The 19,539-nt window shown below is 37.6% G+C and overlaps 1 protein-coding gene across 1 annotated transcript in view; it reads left to right on the top strand.

Annotated features, from left to right (window-relative positions):
• The window catches only part of LOC128520910 (glutamate receptor ionotropic, NMDA 2D), an 88,519-nt gene that overhangs the window by 59,032 nt on the left and 9,948 nt on the right, over positions 1-19,539 (top strand). Inside the window, exons 9-13 of the mRNA XM_053495356.1 lie at positions 3,106-3,259; positions 3,611-3,736; positions 4,207-4,436; positions 12,197-12,357; positions 15,737-15,924. Coding sequence (XP_053351331.1) covers positions 3,106-3,259; positions 3,611-3,736; positions 4,207-4,436; positions 12,197-12,357; positions 15,737-15,924 — 859 coding nt within the window. The remainder of the gene's footprint in view (positions 1-3,105; positions 3,260-3,610; positions 3,737-4,206; positions 4,437-12,196; positions 12,358-15,736; positions 15,925-19,539) is intronic.

Raw genomic sequence — 19,539 nt, 5'->3', positions numbered from 1 at the left:
CCCCACGCTGCAACCCACAGCACTCAAAGAAGCTACTACTAACTTCCCAGTGCCAGACACCAGAGTGCACCACAAAGTTCTCATGAAGTTATGCTCTGAGGGCCATAACTGCTCCGGTGGCACAAGAGAAACCCACACAATACCGAACATAAAGCCGTTTGAAAACGCAGTCGAATAGCAACTTCAAATAAATTTAACTGTGAGACTTAAACGTCATTGAACACCTCCTCTCAAAAGTCCAGAGAGTAAAAAGTTTAATGAAAGTTAAACTGGTTTATTATCAAGAATTACTTGGGGAAAGAAAAGAGGTGGATGTTTAAAGAGCATATATATAAAGTGCCTTGTTGTACTGAACGCTGTGGAATCAATACCTGGCTACCTGCTGCCCCTCACTCAATCACAGTGCAACCACTTTCAGGGATGGCCTCAACCCTTCCAACGAAAGACTTCATCTTACTACTTTTCCCCCTATTACTCTTGCCATTTTCCTGCACATCCGGCTGGGAATTGTTGAGCTGTGCAAAAAAATTATTTGAAAAATTCAGTTGAATCTGCTTCTGCAAAATTCTACACTTAGTACATCTCTCCAGGCAATCTTAAAGTAATCATTTTCCTTCTGATCTCTAAGTAAACAGTGACTATTGTCATCTGAAACAGATTTCTGCTTTCTAAGTGCTCCTCTGTCCTAAGAAGAGTGCTTCGGTTGAATCCAGGCAGGGCGGTCTTGTCTCATGATCAAAGTGCACAGAAAGGTCTGCAATTATGCCAACAATAACTGTGCACTTGTTTCTTTTATCACCCAATCAGAGAAGCTTGGTTATGTTAGATATTTGTGCATGCAAGTAGTAGGGAGAGGGTTTGCTTTCCTATGTGATTGGTCAGTACTGTGGTTGGCACACTTTATTTGCGCAATGCATTGTGTCAATTTGTCATTAGAGAGCACCTGGGCATGTCTGGGGTGGAGGGCTAAAGGGATGTGCAACCTTTCAGACTTGCCTTGAGTAGACAGGGCTGTAGCATATCTTTGGGGAACTGGTAAAAGAAATTTAGATACCCATTACTGCCAGAGTAAGTATCCTTGTGAAAGGGCCATAACTTACTTTTTCACTGATTTGAACATTATTTCGGTAACATGATGCTTTTTGGGTTGCCTAGTGTTGGATAGGGTTTGGATACAACCACACCTTTTCCAGGAACAGGCAGGTCATCCTGGATTAGCTCTTGTTGTTGTAGGATGGCTTGGAGGAGGACGACTGTTTCTTTAGAAAAAGCCTAAAAAGTAGACAAAAAAAAAAGAGACATACTCTGCCTTGATTGGGATTGAAATGTAAGCATAATTTACCTTCTCTGCACATCATCAGTGCAAGCATTTGATGTGAGATTTTCTGTCCCTGGACTCTGACCAGCCCCATCACCGCAGTCCAAAACAGGGGTACTGAATCTAGATTTTTACTGGGATTTCCAAACCCTGGATAGCACCCTCCAGTACTTGTGCAACTCTGATTATGTTGCCAAGAATAGAAGAACAGGTCTAATTGAGCTCAGACAGAGACTGGATCATACAATATACTGTACACTAATCAACCATGACATTATAACGCAAAAAATATGCCCAGTATTGTTAGGTTCCCCCTATGCAACCTGGGCAGCTCTGACATGGCATGACTCCACGAGTTCTCTGGGGTGTGCTGTTGTGTCTGGCACCAGGACAATGGCAACGGATGCTTTGGGTGGTGTGGGTGGGGCCTTTGTGGCTCAGAACCTGTTTATCCAGTGCATCCAATTTCTGCTTGATCTGATTGGGATCTTGGGAGTTTGGAGACTCAGTCGATGCCTTGGGCTCTTTTTTCATGATTTCTGCTGAATTGGCTTTTCTATGGAATCAGACAGGACAGGCTGGCTTTTGGTCCCTGTGGGCAGGGGTGAGCCAATTTGCTGCCAATGATCCAGTCACCACTGGTATATAATTGACAAAGTTAATTAAAAATGTTTTAATGTTACATGGTGGTAATGTTATGTTTGTGTGGTGTCAAGTCAAACTATTCTAGGCTTTCTCCAAATTACAAAACATAAGTAGACTGGATTACACCTGTAACCCTTTAGAAAGCTGTATATAAGTACGTAAATGGCCTTGACAGAATCTACATTGTATTCTACCAGACGAGTGGACAGAATCATCTCTTTAAAACACTTTCTGGGGCCTGAGGAGTGTTAATTTTGTGGGACAACCATCCCACTTTGCCAGTCCAAGGCCACTGACCCAGATCTTCCAGGTCTCCATGAAACATTGAAAAGTGTGTTGGCCATCTGACACCGATTTTGTTCAATGCCTTCAACTTGGCCATAGTATCCTTAGACACAAAAAGGAACTCCAAACTGACACTGACACACAACTGAAACTGTGGTTCCCAGTGGGTTAAGTCATCCATCAAAGTGCTGCTTTCTTCACATAAGAATATCCCAGTAGAAGTCAAAATTCCCCAGTGTAGACGTGAGAATTCCCCCATGCTTGCTATGTACCTGAGGCACTAATCTGTTAGTCAGAACATTTGGGAGTCACCTAAAATGGCCTCTTTGTATACATGTTTTGCTTTGGAATCTCCTTTTACTGCAGCCATGCAGTACAAGTGCTGGGTGGCCTTCTGGATACAGGTTTTTTTGCAAATGCCTTTAAAAAACACAATCTCGTGTGTGCATCTAACGTTTAACTACTTCTGTATTTATGCATAATTGTACTGTATTACAAAATTTTGTCCAGTATAGTTAATTCCTCGTTTGTTTCAAGTTGAACTTGTTATAATAATTCCAGCCGTATTTATTTCAATTAAAAGAACCTGAACTTGTAATCAGATTTAGGTCTGTGTATGTTCTGACCTGGAAAGAAATAGTCCATAAGCATAGTTAAAATTAAATTACTTGTGGCTGGTGGGCTGGTTGGGTGAATTCACACTTAAATAATCTTTTTTTCACAGCTTTTTTTGTTTGTCTTAGGTGTAGGCACTACTAAATAATATCAAAAGAATTATTTTGAGGCCATATCTGTTGCGTGTTAGCTATCACACTGTGCTATCCAGTAGGTGCTCAATTCTTTCTCTCGTGCTGTAGGTGGTGGATAAGCGTGCAGACATGGCTATTGGCTCACTCACCATCAATGAGGAGAGGTCAGAGGTCATAGACTTCTCAGTGCCCTTTGTGGAGACAGGAATCAGTGTCATGGTCTCCCGTAGTAATGGCACTGTCTCACCCTCTGCCTTCCTTGGTGAGTACATGTGTCATGACGAGAAACAGTTTTTATCACCGCAGAGTTGAACTATTTTAAGACTTAGTGCATGTATGTTACACATTGTCCAAATCTTGAGGTTTTCTATTATAACAAACTTTAGAGATCTGTAGCGGATGAGCATTATCCCTTACCAAACGCTACAGCTTGTTTTGTTATTAATGGATCTGTCTGCTTTTACATTATAAGATGCTCTTTGTACCCTAATGATCAATACAAATGCAGTTGTGTAGAGGGGACGCAATGCTTTTTGTATCCATTTCCCTGGCTTTGTGTCTGTTCTTCTCTTTTTTGTCTCTCTCTTTTGTTTATGCTTTTTCTTCCTTACAGAACCATACAGCCCTGCAGTTTGGGTGATGATGTTTGTTATGTGCCTGACTGTGGTAGCAGTGACTGTATTTATCTTTGAGTTCTTCAGTCCAGTTGGATATAACCGCAGTCTGCAGAACGGCAAGAGTGAGTCAAACCTCTGTCTTGCTTGCGGCCATGTTGTTTTCCAGCTCGCTGTGCCAGCTTTTAGACATCTATATTGCTTTTTAATAATGGCCATATTTTACATGACTAGTAAGCTGTCTATAGAGATGAATGAACACACTTGTTTAGGGAGCCGGGGAATTCTGCGGAAGACTAATAAGTAAACTCACCTAGCCTTATCCCTTTTAAGATTTGTGTTTGATTGCTCTGCAGTAGCTGCTGACTTTTCACTCTTCCTCAACCCTCATGTATAATAGAGGAGTACAGAAGCTTTGTATTCATCCTGCTGCTCCTCTACTCTCTCACGTATTTCTCGGGTAGCAATGTGCAGCTCTTGTTTTATCATCCATTCGGGTGCCCCTGCATCTAATTTATTGCAGTTAAATTAGGGCTAGACGTAAAAGATGGCAGAGACATTTTAAATCTAAGACTTTCTTTCTATACATTTCCAGAAGCAGGAGGTTCAAAGTTCACCATAGGAAAGTCCATCTGGCTGCTGTGGGCTTTGGTCTTCAATAACTCTGTGCCTGTGGAGAACCCCAAAGGAACCACCAGTAAGATCATGGTGCTCGTCTGGGCTTTCTTCGCTGTGATCTTTCTTGCCAGCTATACAGCCAACCTTGCGGCCTTCATGATCCAGGAAGAATACATTGACACTGTGTCTGGCCTCAGTGACAAGAAGGTATGTTTGAGTACACATGTGCATGGGTGGAGGTGAAAGAAACCTTTAAGGCTGAGTAAGTGTGTGTGCTTAAGGTCATGCTGTTTTCATTATTCAGGGGGCTCATGGATGTACAGTGTAAAATCGATATGGTTCATGCCTATAGAGACACAAGCAGGAGGAGGAAGAGTGCAGTCAGTCAGGGTGGAAGATTGATAATATCTTTAGCATTATATGGATCAAACCACCTATTGGTGCCTAGATAAAACGACACATTTCTTCTTCAGCAATGCTAGATAGAGTTAAGAATAAAGCTATTAAGGTAATTTTATACAACAGTTAGTTCCGACAGAGAAGTCTGATTGGATGAGGTGCTTTCTACGAGTGGTGTTAATGGACAGTAACACAACTGGGACTTGTGGGAACTATACAGTATGTACTGCATCACTCCGCATCCCACTAACTGTCAGTCGGCAGCATGAGTGAAAGTAGTTATTGTCAGCAGTGCAGTACTGAGAAGAGAGCCGCTACCTGCCAAACCCACATTAAAAACCAGTCATGGACGCTCTTTTGGCAAGAAAACACATCTGATAACATTATTTCATTTACAGCAGCACATTGTCTACTTAATAACTGCTTCTACATCATTCTGAATTGCTTCTATAATGTTTTATTTATACCTAATGTGAGCTACAAAGCCAACTAGCTTATAATGCAAGTCTGAATCCCAAATCCCTCTGTATTTCCTAATTAACCCTAGGATGCACGAGTGATATGACCCTACACTCTTCCATAAATGGGTCATTTTTGACCCACCTATAAAAGTCAATGTGTTTTATGCTATTTTTTCATTTTGGTTGTGAATAATGAATTGTAACATAGTTTGTATTACATTTTAACCACACAAAAATTATTTCATGTTTGAAATTGTATTATTTTTCACTTTATTACAGATTTTGAACATTTTGATAATTAAAAAACGAATATTATACAGAACAGCAATAGAACAATGTCAACATTCATTATGTGTATGTGTGTAAATGTCTGGTCATTGACAGTTCCTCACTCTTTTCTATTCTCTTGCAGGTAAGTCTCTGTGTTTGCTAAAGCGTTTGATGTGATAGTCCCTGTTTTGCCTTATTGTCTCCTCACTGCACGCAGTTGTGACAGACTACCTGTTTCTGGCTGTGATCATTGCACACAGGCACATTGCACTTCCCACACCTATTGCTGACTTTGCGATCTTTGTTACTTGGGCAGATCGGACACCTCGTTCTCTTCAGTTGGCCTTGTCTGCTTTTTTCCTTCCCTGGGTTGTGGGTTTTGTTACTCCACACCTTTCTATTGCTTTAATGATCGGGGTTTGCAGTTGTGGGCAGCCTTCCAGTCGACTCCTCATGTGTGGTGTGACAAGCTCCTTTGAGAGCTCTTTTAGGAAGAGTTGTCGTGCATTGGTGATACCTCTGTTGAATTCAGGGTGCTGAGTCGTGAAAAAGGTATAGGCATTTAGGGTGGCGATGTCAAGGATGTTGTACCACAGCACCATGGGCCACCTCTGTGTTTGTCGCTTGCAGGTGTAGGTGCCAACCATTTGGTCCATGGTGTCAACACCTCCTTTGGTCTTCACCATTTCTGTTTTTTTCTTTCTGGTGTTTTCATCCACCATTTTATTGTGGTGCATCGTGCTCAGGAGGACAACAGCCATTCCTTTCTTTCTGACGTAGCTGGCCATAGTAATGCTGCCATTGAATCCAAACTCCTGGAGTTTGGATTCAATGGATTCCTTTGAAGGCTTCCTGGACTTGGAAGCCTTCATCAGAGAAGGGATATCTGGCTTGTTCTGCCGTAGAGTCCCCACAATAGTGAGATCCATTTCCAGGAGATGCTGCGCAAGAGGCACACTGGTGAAAAAATTATCTGTGGTGATGTTGCGACCTGTGTTTCTAAATCTACTGCACAACTGCCGGACAATGTTCTTCTCCAGATTCTTCTGAACTTCTTCCCCTGGTTGTCTCCCTGTGTAAACCATCTATACAACCATTGAGGGAGCCTAAAAATTGTAGAGCGAACTTAAATTTAGGGTTAGGGGTGTGTAGACAATTCAAGTGTACGTGCTATTACTAATTTCATGTGTGCCATTGTTACATTTAGAATGTAATAATTGTTATTGTCAGATTGTTAGATGACGCTGATGGTTGTATGCAATACTGTACATTTCACTACATGTTGTACATGTATAACTATGTATGTGACAGTAAACTTTGACTTGACTTGACTTGAGGTTCCCATGAAATTGTATGGGAAATGCATGTGGGTCATTTTTGACCCACTTATGGAAACTTGGGGTAGTAATACAAATATTATAATTTCTTAAAAAGTATAAGAGGTAACTTAAACATTTTAATGGAATGATATCAAAAACATGTTATTTAAGGAATACCTGGAATATGAAAAGATAACAACTTTTCATTACAAAGATATTGCAAGAAAATGACCTCTCCGGGTCATTTTTGACCCACTTGTGCATCCTAGGGTTAAAGGGACAACTGAATGGACAAATAGACAAGTGATTGTACACCTTAGTGTACACCACAATCTTTCCATTTAATGCTATTTGGGATTTAGACACAGAACCTGTGAGAAACATTAAACGAAACTTATTTTATTCTTAGATATAAATTATTTCTTTTGTGCTCTAGGTGGTACCTACCAGATATAAACTTTATATCTTTAATAAAAAGCTAGGTCTGGTAGGTTATTAACCATCAGTCGCAGTGCAAATGTGTTGGCAGAGCAAATTCATTGGTAAATTAAACAAATAAATAATAATCTGTTGATAATAAATAGTGTTTGTAAAACTGTTTTTTTCGGTGATTGACACACCTAGTCCACTTTAATGCTACTTATAAATATATTTTTGTATTTAAAAGCAACAATGCATTATTACACTGCTATTTAAAAAATCTAAAGCTTTTCCATTAAAAAGCAACTTTGTTCCAGAAAAAACATAATTTCTTTTACAGTATTTATAATCTTTCCATTTCAGTAATGGTTTATATTATATTTCTACTTTTAAACATGTTTACATTTTTTGCTAAAATTGGAACAATAATTATTCTATTTATGACCATTACATGGGCGCTCCATTATATCTAAACAATGCGTTGGCTCATAATCATCAAAGCTGCAAACAAGCCTGGTTATGCCGCTAAATGACATTCTGGTAAATACGCTTCTGATTCATGGAAATTTATACACATAAAAAAAATATATATCAAAATGAATGATGATCTCAGCACAAGTGATGAATCATGCAAGCTCCTTCTTTCTAGTCCCTTAATTTATATGTCAAATCAATACAATATCCTCAACTTTACCATTATATAAATCGAATTTACATAACAATGCTCCAATTCATGCCAACAATGTTATAATGAGCCTATAAAAGGAAATTATTCAGCAGGCAGTAATCCAGCATAAGAGAGGAGAAAAATGATTTTAGTGATGCTGATAAATGTTCATTTCGGAATCTCGGAGGTAAATAAATCAAACACGGAATACAAATCGTAAATTGATGTAAGCTGTATGGTAGTATGGTTTTATGTTTGTTTTCAGTTCTTTCTCTTTACTGAAATTAATGGTATCGTGTATCTAGACAATTCAGATAACCATAATCTTCCAGAAATAAATATGGTCAGAAACAATTTTTTAATAATCATAATCAGAGATCAAGTGTGCTGAAATCAGTTTGTTAAAAAAACAAACATTGGACCTCACACTCAGGTGAAAGTAAGAGTGAAAGTAAGAGCATTTTTACACACACACACACACACACACACACACACACACACACACACACACGCACACATGCACACACACAGATTACTCTAGAGATTTTAACTAAACAGATGAGTGAGGCTGATGGTCTGTTGCGTGCAGATTTCACCTGTTCTAGAGTGATGTGTCGTTCACGGTCAGAAGAGAGGTGGATGCACTGATAATAATTCTAATTTCTACTGTAACACGTCCTGTTGTTTGGTTGTGCTTTGATTATTGGATTACATTTCAATAACCTTATGCAATGTCACAATATTTATTTCCATGCAGAATCACATTCAGTTCTCTCTAGGATCTTGTGCAGATGGTGGGAAAGTTGGACCTGGCACTGTGTATGACTGTGTATGTGACAAATAAAATTTGAATTTGTCTTAGAACATGTCATCAGGGAGGGAATATTCCACTGATTGGGGGAAAAAACCTGGTCATTCAATATAGATATTATATTTTAGATATACTGTTTATATACAGTATCTCTTTACTTTTGCAGTGTATATACAAATTATCCTGCAAAAGAAAAAAGCTATGTAAAAAGGCAAGGTATTCTTGACTAAAGGCAAACATTCTGTCCAAATAGAGAATTCTGACAGTAGTCCTGTTTCTTGGTGGAAAATTTCAGAAGAGTTGTACTTTAGCTTATCAACTGTCTGGTATGAAAAACCTTTCTTAATGAAGAAAAGATATGTTTTACATGTCTAGTCGTCTTTTTTGTCTCGAGACTTGAGACACTTGAGAACCCACAGTATTCAGAAGAGTTGTTTATTCTTATTGTTTATTGAAGCTATAACTATGGCACTTGGATTTGATGCCTTAATCAATGTTTTTAAACCAGCTGTGTGTGTAAGCTTGGTCCTCATCAGTCACATGCATACAGTACATTTAAAGTTTCAATACAGACATGCATTGTACACAATGTTTATATTCCCATTGTAAGCTCCCATTTTTCTCCAAGATTATACAACAGTAAGTTCCAAACGAGTAATCTGATTTGATATGGAGTGATGATATAGAGCATAATGGCACTGGGACGTTAATTAAACTAATGGCCAGTTGCCTGCATGGATGGAAATAGATTGGTACGGTCCGCCAGCGGCTCCCTGCCAAACCCACATACAAAAAAAAATTATGAAAATTTCAAGTAAATCTTTCAAGTTTTACAGCTGTGCTGATATTCAATACAACAGCACCCTCTCTTGTGTGATATTGTTTAATTAACAGTATTAATAAGATTTTTTTGTCTTTTGTTTTATACATTGTACATTATGTTTAGTACATCTAATTGATATAAAACATGTTTAAGCAGGTTCCATAAAAGGCATCAAATTATTGCACTGTCTGGATAAGTAGCTGTAATTTAGAGAAAATAGAGTAATCGTGCCTATGCTTATTTCCAGTATGTTACTAGTTCTGTTAATTTTAAAGCAGATGTTAGATGCTATGTTATTATGTCAGTGTGCTCATACTTGAAAGTATTATATAGTTAAAATATTTGTGACTTAATTAATAAATTATTTTTATAACATGCAAGTGGCACTGTGTAGTACTGATATATCTTTAACGCTTATACTTTGTGAAACATTTTTAGGACTGTTTAGCCTCCAAAAAAATAATATGGTAAAATCTAAACGGGAGCAAAAATGGAAGAAAAAAAGTTTTCTTTTCAATTTCTTTTGTGCTGTGTAATCTCACCTACCACCAGCAGGCCCCATAAGTGTGTGAAGGTGTGGCTTTTTCCTTAGTTGGCATAAACAGAGCGTGACTCATACTGTGTGTAATAAACTATTTCTTTTCAGATTTAAGTGAGCGGCTTAAAGGCCTACACATAAACACACTCCCTACATACTTTTTCTTTTTTACTCTTTGTGGTGTGATAAGTGCGTGATGATTATTATATTAATTATGCACTCCATACATAGACAGATGTGTTAATCACAGAGTCTTATACTTTCCCCCTCTACAGCTTAAGGAATTATGTTATTTTCTGTGATAAATATTTCTGCATCTGGCTCTTATTATCTTCCGAAAGTAGAAGAAGAGAAAAAAACAGCAGTACGGGCAAATATGAGCAATTCTTGGAACTACCTCTGCAGAACATAGACTCTGAGAATGATTTCGAGGAGGAAGTGTCTGAACAAGAGGGCCATTTAATTCAGTTCTCATCATGAATGGATTTTAAGACATGAACTCTAAGCCCCAGACAGACAAAGCCGCCTTCCAGTTAGAAACAAGATGGATGTGTAAAGAGTATTTTTTTTTTTTTTTGGTTACCTTTTGGTCAGTGTGAAATTAAATTAATTAACCACAAATTAACTTTTCAACCTTTATCAAGGGTACTAATACATCTGGAGCTGCGTTTTGTTTCTTATATTGGCGTTAAATCTAATAGCGTCATGCCTCCATTAAAGTGTATTTATAAAAATGCTAATAATTTGTAAAGAAATTGTGTCAATGCTTTGGCTAAATAACAACGTAGGCATGCTCTCCACCAGTTTTTCACATTGCTGTTGAGTAATTTTATACCACTCAAAAAAAAAAAACGGATCAGCTTTGCTTGATGGCTTGTGATCCTTCTCTTGATGACATTCCAGATGTTTTCTGGAGTAGATTGCAGTGGTCTCTTATTTTTTCCCCCAGAGCTATATATGTTGTTTATGTTAATATTCTAACTATAGAATATATTTATTTTAAAATTCTGACATTCCATGAGGTTCATTCACATTTTGTCAGCGACAATCTACTGTACTGTACAAAAATTGTAATTGCTGTAAATAGCACACTTTCTCTACTTTGGCTATTACAATTTCACATACAGTATGCACAGCTTTAAATGGATAACATTTCATTGTACCTGGGGAATGACTTGCCCATTGCTTAATAAATGTACATAACGGATAATAGAAAAGCTCTGTGATTGGTTGCCATAATCTTACAGAAAGTCCTTCTTTGCCATATAACATTACTCTTATATTTTTGCATGCAGTTTTTTGAGCCGGCTGCCTGCGAAGCATAGGCAACACATATGGATCAATACCGTCGTCTCACGTGGGAGTCCTGAGCAACACACTTTTCTTTTATTTGTAACCTTTACTGCACTTTTATTTAGAGGCATAGATGTGCACTGTGTATTTTATTATCAAAATCATTTACAGAACCAAAAATGGGGAGGGTCAAATCTAATAACTCTTCCTAAACCATTAAAAGGAATTTGACCAAACTTGCATAGTGATGTTTTTAGAAAGTTATTAAATTTTTTTTTAAGTTTTAAATTCTCCTTATTATTATTAAATTTATTATTATTTTTATCCATTACCCTCCATTATACAGGAACAGTTATAGGTTTTAGTAATTAACCTACGCGGCACCTAAATAACACATAAAGGTGGCACCTCTGAAGGTTTGCACAGGGGAAGTTGTTTTGCCATGATGCCACTCTGATTAGCTACATCACTGAACTTATTCCCCTCAGTAACGAGCATTGCAGGGTAGGATTGCTATATTCTACAGTTCACGTATAACTAATGAATGTAATATTGTGGACAACTGGCTTGTATAGTTGATGTTTAATACTGGAGACGTGCACTAGCTATTTCTTTGTGTCACCCGTCTGTGAAGCATGGGCCACACATAGGGATCGCTATCCGTCATGTGTGTGGTCGTCATCCATCATACACCGTCACACTTTTCCTCTATCTGCAACTCCCCCTAAACCACTAATGGGAACTTGACCAAAACTTGACAGAACCTTTATTAGGAAGCATAGATGTGCGATAGCTATTTCATTTTAAGAAGTAGGATGTTCAGTGGGGAGGTGACATATGTCTTCCTTGGAAGACTCATAAATTTTGCTAATACTTCTGCCCAGTAATCACATTTGATTTAATACTCGCCTTAATCACTGCTGTATTCCCTCATGCTCTGTTTTTTTTTCCTCTGGTCCTCTTCAGTTTCAGCACCCCACTGAACAATACCCACCCCTGAAGTTTGGAACGGTCCCAAATGGCAGCACAGAGAAGAACATTCGCAGTAATTACCCAGACATGCACCACTACATGATCAAATACAACCAGAAAGGAGTGGAAGAAGCCATCACTAACTTGAAGACAGGGTTTGTGCTGCCTCTGTCTTGCTGATTCTCGTCATATTTCTTTTTTCTATTTTATCTCTTTTTTCTCTATGCTTCATCCAGCCATTTGAGTCCATTTCACCTTTCGACCCTGAGTTCTCTGTAGTTTAAGGATATCCTTTTTTTTATATATAGTTGCACTTTTTTTTACTTGCTGACTCTTTCTCATTATCACTTTGTTGATATATACAATGTATAATTTCTCTCTTTTCTACAGTATATTCCTCTCTCTCTCTTTCTCTCTCTCTCTCTCTATCTCTCTCTCGCTCACACAGACACACAGTCTCCTATCTTGACTTTTTGCTTTTTAAGTCTCTGGTTCGCAAGAAAAAGAATTGTCATTTAAAATCACTGTTAAAACGAGGGGGAAGCTAATAGTGCTATTGCAAGTGAGGCTGCTTTGATACACTCCAGCACACTAGAAGAAGAGTAACATCTTCACAAGTACTCATCGTTCAAACTCTGGAATGATTAATGGAGACTTTCTTTTGTAATTTATATTTGAAGCAAACAATTAGAATAAAATAATAACAATGTTACATCCACATATTTAAAACTAATTAAAAACGGTTAACTTTGAAGTCATTATTCATTACATTTGAAGTTCTTGTCATACAGGAGCATAGTTTGAAGTAAGTCTTTGCTTCCCTTAAAAACAAAGCAAAAACACTTACAGTACAAAGATCATTTGCTCCTAAATGTGCCTTTCCTGTAAATATGCAGTACAGTACATTGCCAGCTTCTCTTGGTGTAATTTAATTTGGATATTATTGCTGCTATATGAATAACTTCAGCAGTGTATAGGATGGTATTGGCATTAAAATAAATAGAACTAAGAGGGACTTGTTTAAATTTAAATAGCGTGATTGGTAATATTATCAAGTATTCTTGTTAAGTCGTTAGTTTCATCATAAGGCTGTAACTTATAACATCTAAGCGTGACGTCGTTTCATTTAAGTAATATGTAATAACCAAATGCAATCATTACACACAGTGGTACAAATTCAATCCGTTCCAGAGGTGAGTTCTTAAGGTAAAATCAAATATTGTAAAACACATTTTCCCATAGAAAGTAATGTAAATGCAGATAATCTGTTCCGGCCTACCATTAATATTACCAATATTACCAATTTTCCACACTATTATCATACTGTATTTATGCATTTAAGAACAATTAAAACATGACATGTAAATTAAACTAAATCTAAAATACTAAGACAATAAACCGCACTTAACCTTAATTCATGATTTCTTTTGGCTATGACTGCTTTAAAAACGAAAATAAACGTGGCTCTCTTTTCTTCTTGCTATAAGCATTGCTAAAATTCTTGAGACCAATGGTGCTATGTCTTCACTAAAACGCACTTGGCGTTTTACCAACCAAAAAAGTACGAAAATTTGGCTTGGACGCTTATATGGCAAAAATGCTTTACATTTTAAGGCAAATTTCTTGCAAAATTTTTGTTATGAAGGAAAATTCCTACAGTATGCAAATGTATTGCGCCACCCCTCATTTATTTACATTTAGCATCCAAAGAGCCAAACCTTTTTGTTCTCCAGGCTTCCTCAACAACTTTTTGCCTCTTCATTTTTGTTTTTTAGCTAGTATTTGGCTCTCATTTGCAGTCTATTCAATGTACTAGGCCAGTTTCAGATGAATGTTTTTTGTTTGTTAAGCCACACAGCATCTACTGTAACAATGAACCACTAAGAAACAGGTGCAGATAATGACCGATTATTATACTGGTGATTAGTATACTGGTGATGTTGAGTGATTGGAACAGACGAGAGAGGCAATGAGGTTGCTGCTGAGGTTGTTATATAAACAACCGATTTTTATATTTCATGTTAGGGTTGCAGTTCATCATTCATTCCTATTTCTTTCATTTATTCTACATATTTTAAATACATTTAATGTGAAGAAATGAAGGGTGGCTTAAGTCCTCTATGATTTTTGTGCTTAAGTTAAACTATATGCTTGCCATGCCAGTTATTAATCAGCTGCCCTCTTGATTGCTGGTATTACTGTGTCAGTAGAGTTGTTCCTTTCATTGAGTTCAGACTATGATTCCTTGTACCTGATACCTGTTGGAATGAATTACAAACAACCCTGTCAGTCTTCTCTAACTACAACCCATAATTTAGTTCAGCTGCTATCGAAGGTGCGCACACAGTTTGTGTGTGTCTTCTAAGCAGGTCTAATTGTTGAAACTTAAACCGTTACTAATACTGTTTTCTAATGTTAAATTGTGATTTTGATTGAACGAGGTTTTCGCATGACATCAAATCTGGCTCATTGTCCACTTGTGTATTGGGGAAAAAGCTTAGCAAGTAGGTCCTGGGTGACTTGCCACGTCATTGTACAAGATTCACGATTAAAACATCATCAATCTAACCAATAATCATATGGTAATAAATGACTCTTTTTCTTTTTACATTTATAATTTATGTTTAACCGCACTATCCTAATAAAGGCTGTGGAGGATCGATTGGGTGTGAGGCAGAGAAAAATGCTCAATGAGATGCCAGTCCATGGCAGTGTGCCATGCATTCCACACACATTCATTAATATCTAAAGCAGTTAAGTGTGGCCAGTCTGTTCACCGGCTTAAGCAAGCAGAGCATTTGGAGAAAACCTACAGGGACACAAGAAGAACATGTGTAACTCTACACAGACAGTAATCTGGACTCAGGACAGAAGCACGTTTCTTGGATGTGTGAGACAGCAGTGCATTACCTGTTGCATGAGTTTTTACACATAGGGCATACCAACCACTTTATGAATTATGGTCTATTAATCACGCTGAAGGTTTCAGAAGGTGACCAGTGCTAAATAATGAAGAAATCTTCGAAACCACTTAGGCACATGAAGTCAATGTCTTTGTATAATTCAGTCACTAAGAATTAGGCTAAAAGAAGCCTGAGAGCAATTTCAGGAATAATATGACTGACAAGTGAATATGGTGAATAATAAAAGGGCTACGGAAAATAGTGCAATAGCCAAATACTGTGTGTTGGAGTGTAACATGGTAGACTCCTTAAAAAAAATAAAATAAAATGTTTATTTACAAAAGTGTATTCAAATTGCAGTTTACTTTTTCGACCATGTCACAATGGTTTTAAGTGTTTAAATTTTCTATTTCAGAAACTGTGGGGTTTTGTCATAGCTTCATATGAATATTTTAAGTAGTATAAATTGTTAATCATACAGTGTGGTTTTCCAATATCAGTCATTTCCTTACACAGTTTTGTATTTGTTAATAGATCTGAGATTCTCAACCTGTCTTCTCAGCATTTCCCTTTCTCTTTCTATCTCTTTCTCTCCATCTTTTTATCTCTCTTCCTCGTCTTCCCCCTACAGTAAGCTGGATGCATTTATCTATGATGCCGCAGTGCTGAACTACATGGCTCGTAAGGACGAGGGCTGTAAAGTGATGACTATCGGCTCTGGTAAAGTCTTTGCCACCACGGGCTACGGCATTGCCCTCATTAAGAACTCCCGCTGGAAGCGACCGCTGGACCTGGCACTGCTACAGCTGGTTGGCGATGGTAAGAGCCCGAACTTGTGGTTGCACCCAGCCTAAATGGGGTGAAAGGGTTAATGTACTGCATGCATGTTGGTTTGGATGAAGGTACTGGTTTGTTTTGTACGTAGGAAGGGAATTAAGCATTACTGTAATAAAGGATTACCCGTGTTGGATTTGTATGCATGTAAATGAAGGATTTAAAATTGATGAATTGGCATAAATGTTTTAGATGAAGAGACCCTCAGAAAAGTTATACCAATCAGGTTATAAACAGAAACTCAATACAAAAATAAAACGAAAGCATTCATGAACATTGTCCAGTAGAGCCTTGAATTTTTTAAACTAATTAATTCATTCATTTTAATTGAGGTATTTCTTTCTTGGACTTCATTTTGTTGGCATGATACTCATCGTCTACTAATCTGAATGCTTAAGGATTATTTCAGTGCATCAATCCATAAACTACTCATATACTGATAGTTTATTTGCTTTATGGTTTTAATCCTCAATGGGATTCATATATAGACTTATATATTTGTGTGTGTGTGCGTGTGCCAATACCCTGCTATGAGAACATTTCACTGATGCCAGTTTCCAATGCTACAATTAAACATCTAACCCTGACATGACAGGTCTATATGCATAATTAATTGTGCCGTTTGTATTTTTATTGCCATACTCTATGAGTATGTGTGTTTTCGGTGGTTTTATTTTTTGTAAAATTTGCACCAACTACATTTTGGAAACATTAACAAGCACAATGCGTGTAGCGGTCATTATCATTAATGGATAATTAGGTTTTTTTTTACCAACTGTATTTTTTTAGCATTGAGCAAGGTGTCTCATCTGTACACACAGTCCTGTTCAAACGTCTTGAGCCACCCCTCATTTCCACATACTTTGCTTCCAAAGTGGACATTCTTGGATATTTTTTTAAATGTACTCCTGAGGAATAGTTCTCGAGGCTTCCTGTAAAGAACTTTGCAAAGCTCTCACTTTGGCAAGTTTTTGGCTTTAATTTTTAATCCAGTCCCTGACCCAGTTCCAGATTAATTCTTTTTGTTTGTTTAGCCGCTCAGTGACCTATAAATCATTTAAGCAGAAAAAAAATCTAACCTTGGGCATAAACCAGTGGGAAAAAGGTGCTGATGCTGACAGATGATCAGGCTGGTGATTAGGATACTGATGATGTTGAATGCTAAGTGGTTGGAACAGACGAGAGGGGAAATGAGGTTGCTGCTGTTATTTGTTATGTAAGCGAGCAATTTTTAAACCTTTAGGCACTTTGCAGCCTGACACAGTTAAACATTTAATTTGATTTCTTAAATTTATCCTACATAATTTAATTTAATTTAATTTAATTTAATTTTACTAATCATTTATGCACCCTTCCCCTCCCAACGCTCCCTGCTTACTTTTAAAGGCCTGTTACTGTAGTTACTGTAACTATCAGTACAATACTTCATGTGCAGATTTAAAGTGGCTTGTTGTTTTCTTTAATAGCAAAAGCATTCATTCAATATTTATAATAGTTGTTACAATTTTTAACCTTTCCTGAAACACAAAAAAATCATGCTAGTCATTGTATGAAGTGGCTATATAACAAGAATACTGTTTACTGGGATATTTGATAAATTTGATAATTTTTTTTTTTGCACTATAATAGTTCTAGTTTACCCACAACCTCATAAAATAATCATTATACGTTTGAAGTACAGTACATTTCATCAAATGGCACTGGATTAAATATTGCCAGTATTATATACTATATTATATAAAAAAAAGGTTTGATGTTTTTATATATGTTCTAATATGCCTTAGTCCTATTGTTAATATGAAGAAAATTCCTTGTTTTTATTATAGTAATAAGCTGGTGGATATTTTTGATTAAATTCTCTTTTGGGTCAACCTGGTCTGAGTGGGATTGGGCCTAAGGTCACAGAGATGGTGTCATGTTTTGCCACTGCACTGAGTTTAAGGGTGGTAAAAAGTCTTTATAAAATATGCTCACTTAACCATTCTTGTCTCTTGCCAGCCATTCCCCAATCCACTAAACTAATGCTATCAACCCAGGGCACACTAATGTGACCAGCAGATTACTGCTAGAGATCTAGGGGTTTGAGATTATTAGTATCATTGGTAGTAGTAGTAGTAATAGTAATTTTGCTGTGCATTTGATATGTATATTTTGAAAACAAATTGTGGTCAGACATGGTCAGAAACAATGCTCAGGTAGCCTGTGGGATTTAAACGATGCCCAATTGGCACTAAGGGGCCTAAAGTGTGCTAAAAAAACATCCCCCACACCATTACACCACCACCACCACCAGCCTGCACAGTGGTAACAAGGCATGAAGGATCCATGTTCTCTTTCTGTTTATGCCAAATTCTGACTCTACCATTTGAATGTCTCAACAAAAATCGAGACTCATCAGACCAGGCAACATTTTTCCAGTCTTTAACTGTCCAATTGTGGTGAGCTCGTGCAAATTGTAGCCTCTTTTTCTTATTTGTAGTGGAGATGAGTGGTACTTGGTGGGGTCTTCTGCTGTTGTAGCCCATCCGCCTCAAGGTTGTGCGTGTTGTGGCTTCACAAATGCTTTGCTGCATACCTCGGTTGTAACGAGTGGTTATTTCAGTCAAAGTTGCTCTTCTATCAGCTTGACGCAGTCGGCCCATTCTCCTCTGACCTCTAGCACCAACAAGGCATTTTTGCCCACAGGACTGCCGCATACTGGATGTTTTTCCCTTTTCACACCATTCTTTGTAAACCCTAGAAATGGTTGTGCATGAAAATCCCAGTAACTGAGCAGATTGTAAAATACTCAGACCGGCCCGTCTGGCACCAACAACCATGCCACGCTCAAAATTGCTTAAATCACCTTTCATTCCCATTCTGACATTCAGTTTGGAGTTCAGGAGATTGTCTTGACCAGGACCACACCCCTTAATGCATTTAAGCAACTGCCATGTGATTGGTTAATTAGATTAATGAGATAACCTAGCATTAATGAGATACCTGATAACCTAATAATCCTTTAGGTGAGTGTAGTTCCACTGAAAGTATGGCAAAGGCAAGGCTAATTCTTTTATTTGTGCTATATACTGAAAATTGATAGCATTAAGATAATAAAATGAAAATAACAGCTTTAACTTTCATTTCCTGAGTTTGCCAACTTGGAACGTGGCATTTACATTTAGGCAGACGCCCTTATCCAGAGCGACTTACATTTTTATCTCATTATACATCTCAGTAGTTGTGGTTTAAAGGCCTTGCTCAAGGGCCTAGAGGGTGAACATGGGGGTTGAACCTGAGACCTTCTGAACCATAGTCCAATGTCTTAACCACTGAGCTGACCGTGGCACCAGTGGTGGCAGATCACCCAATTTTTAAGTGACATATTTGAACAGATAGCCTAGAAGTAATTTAATCAGTGAATATTTATTGGGTTGCACATCTGTTGCTTGTAATAACTGCATCAAGTCAGCGACCCCCTGACATTAACAAACTGTCGCATTCTTCTTTTGTGATTCTTGTCCAGGTTTGCGCTGCAGATTTTCTTTAGGAGATTAAATTAAACTGGGTTAAACATGGATCATTTGACATGGTCATCTTAAAGCCTTCAACGTTTTTTGT

Source organism: Clarias gariepinus, chromosome 4 (genome assembly GCF_024256425.1).
Source record: "Clarias gariepinus isolate MV-2021 ecotype Netherlands chromosome 4, CGAR_prim_01v2, whole genome shotgun sequence".
Lineage (NCBI taxonomy): Eukaryota > Metazoa > Chordata > Actinopteri > Siluriformes > Clariidae > Clarias > Clarias gariepinus.
Note: the sequence above shows the minus strand (reverse complement) of the source record. Positions and strands in the feature narration are given on the sequence as shown.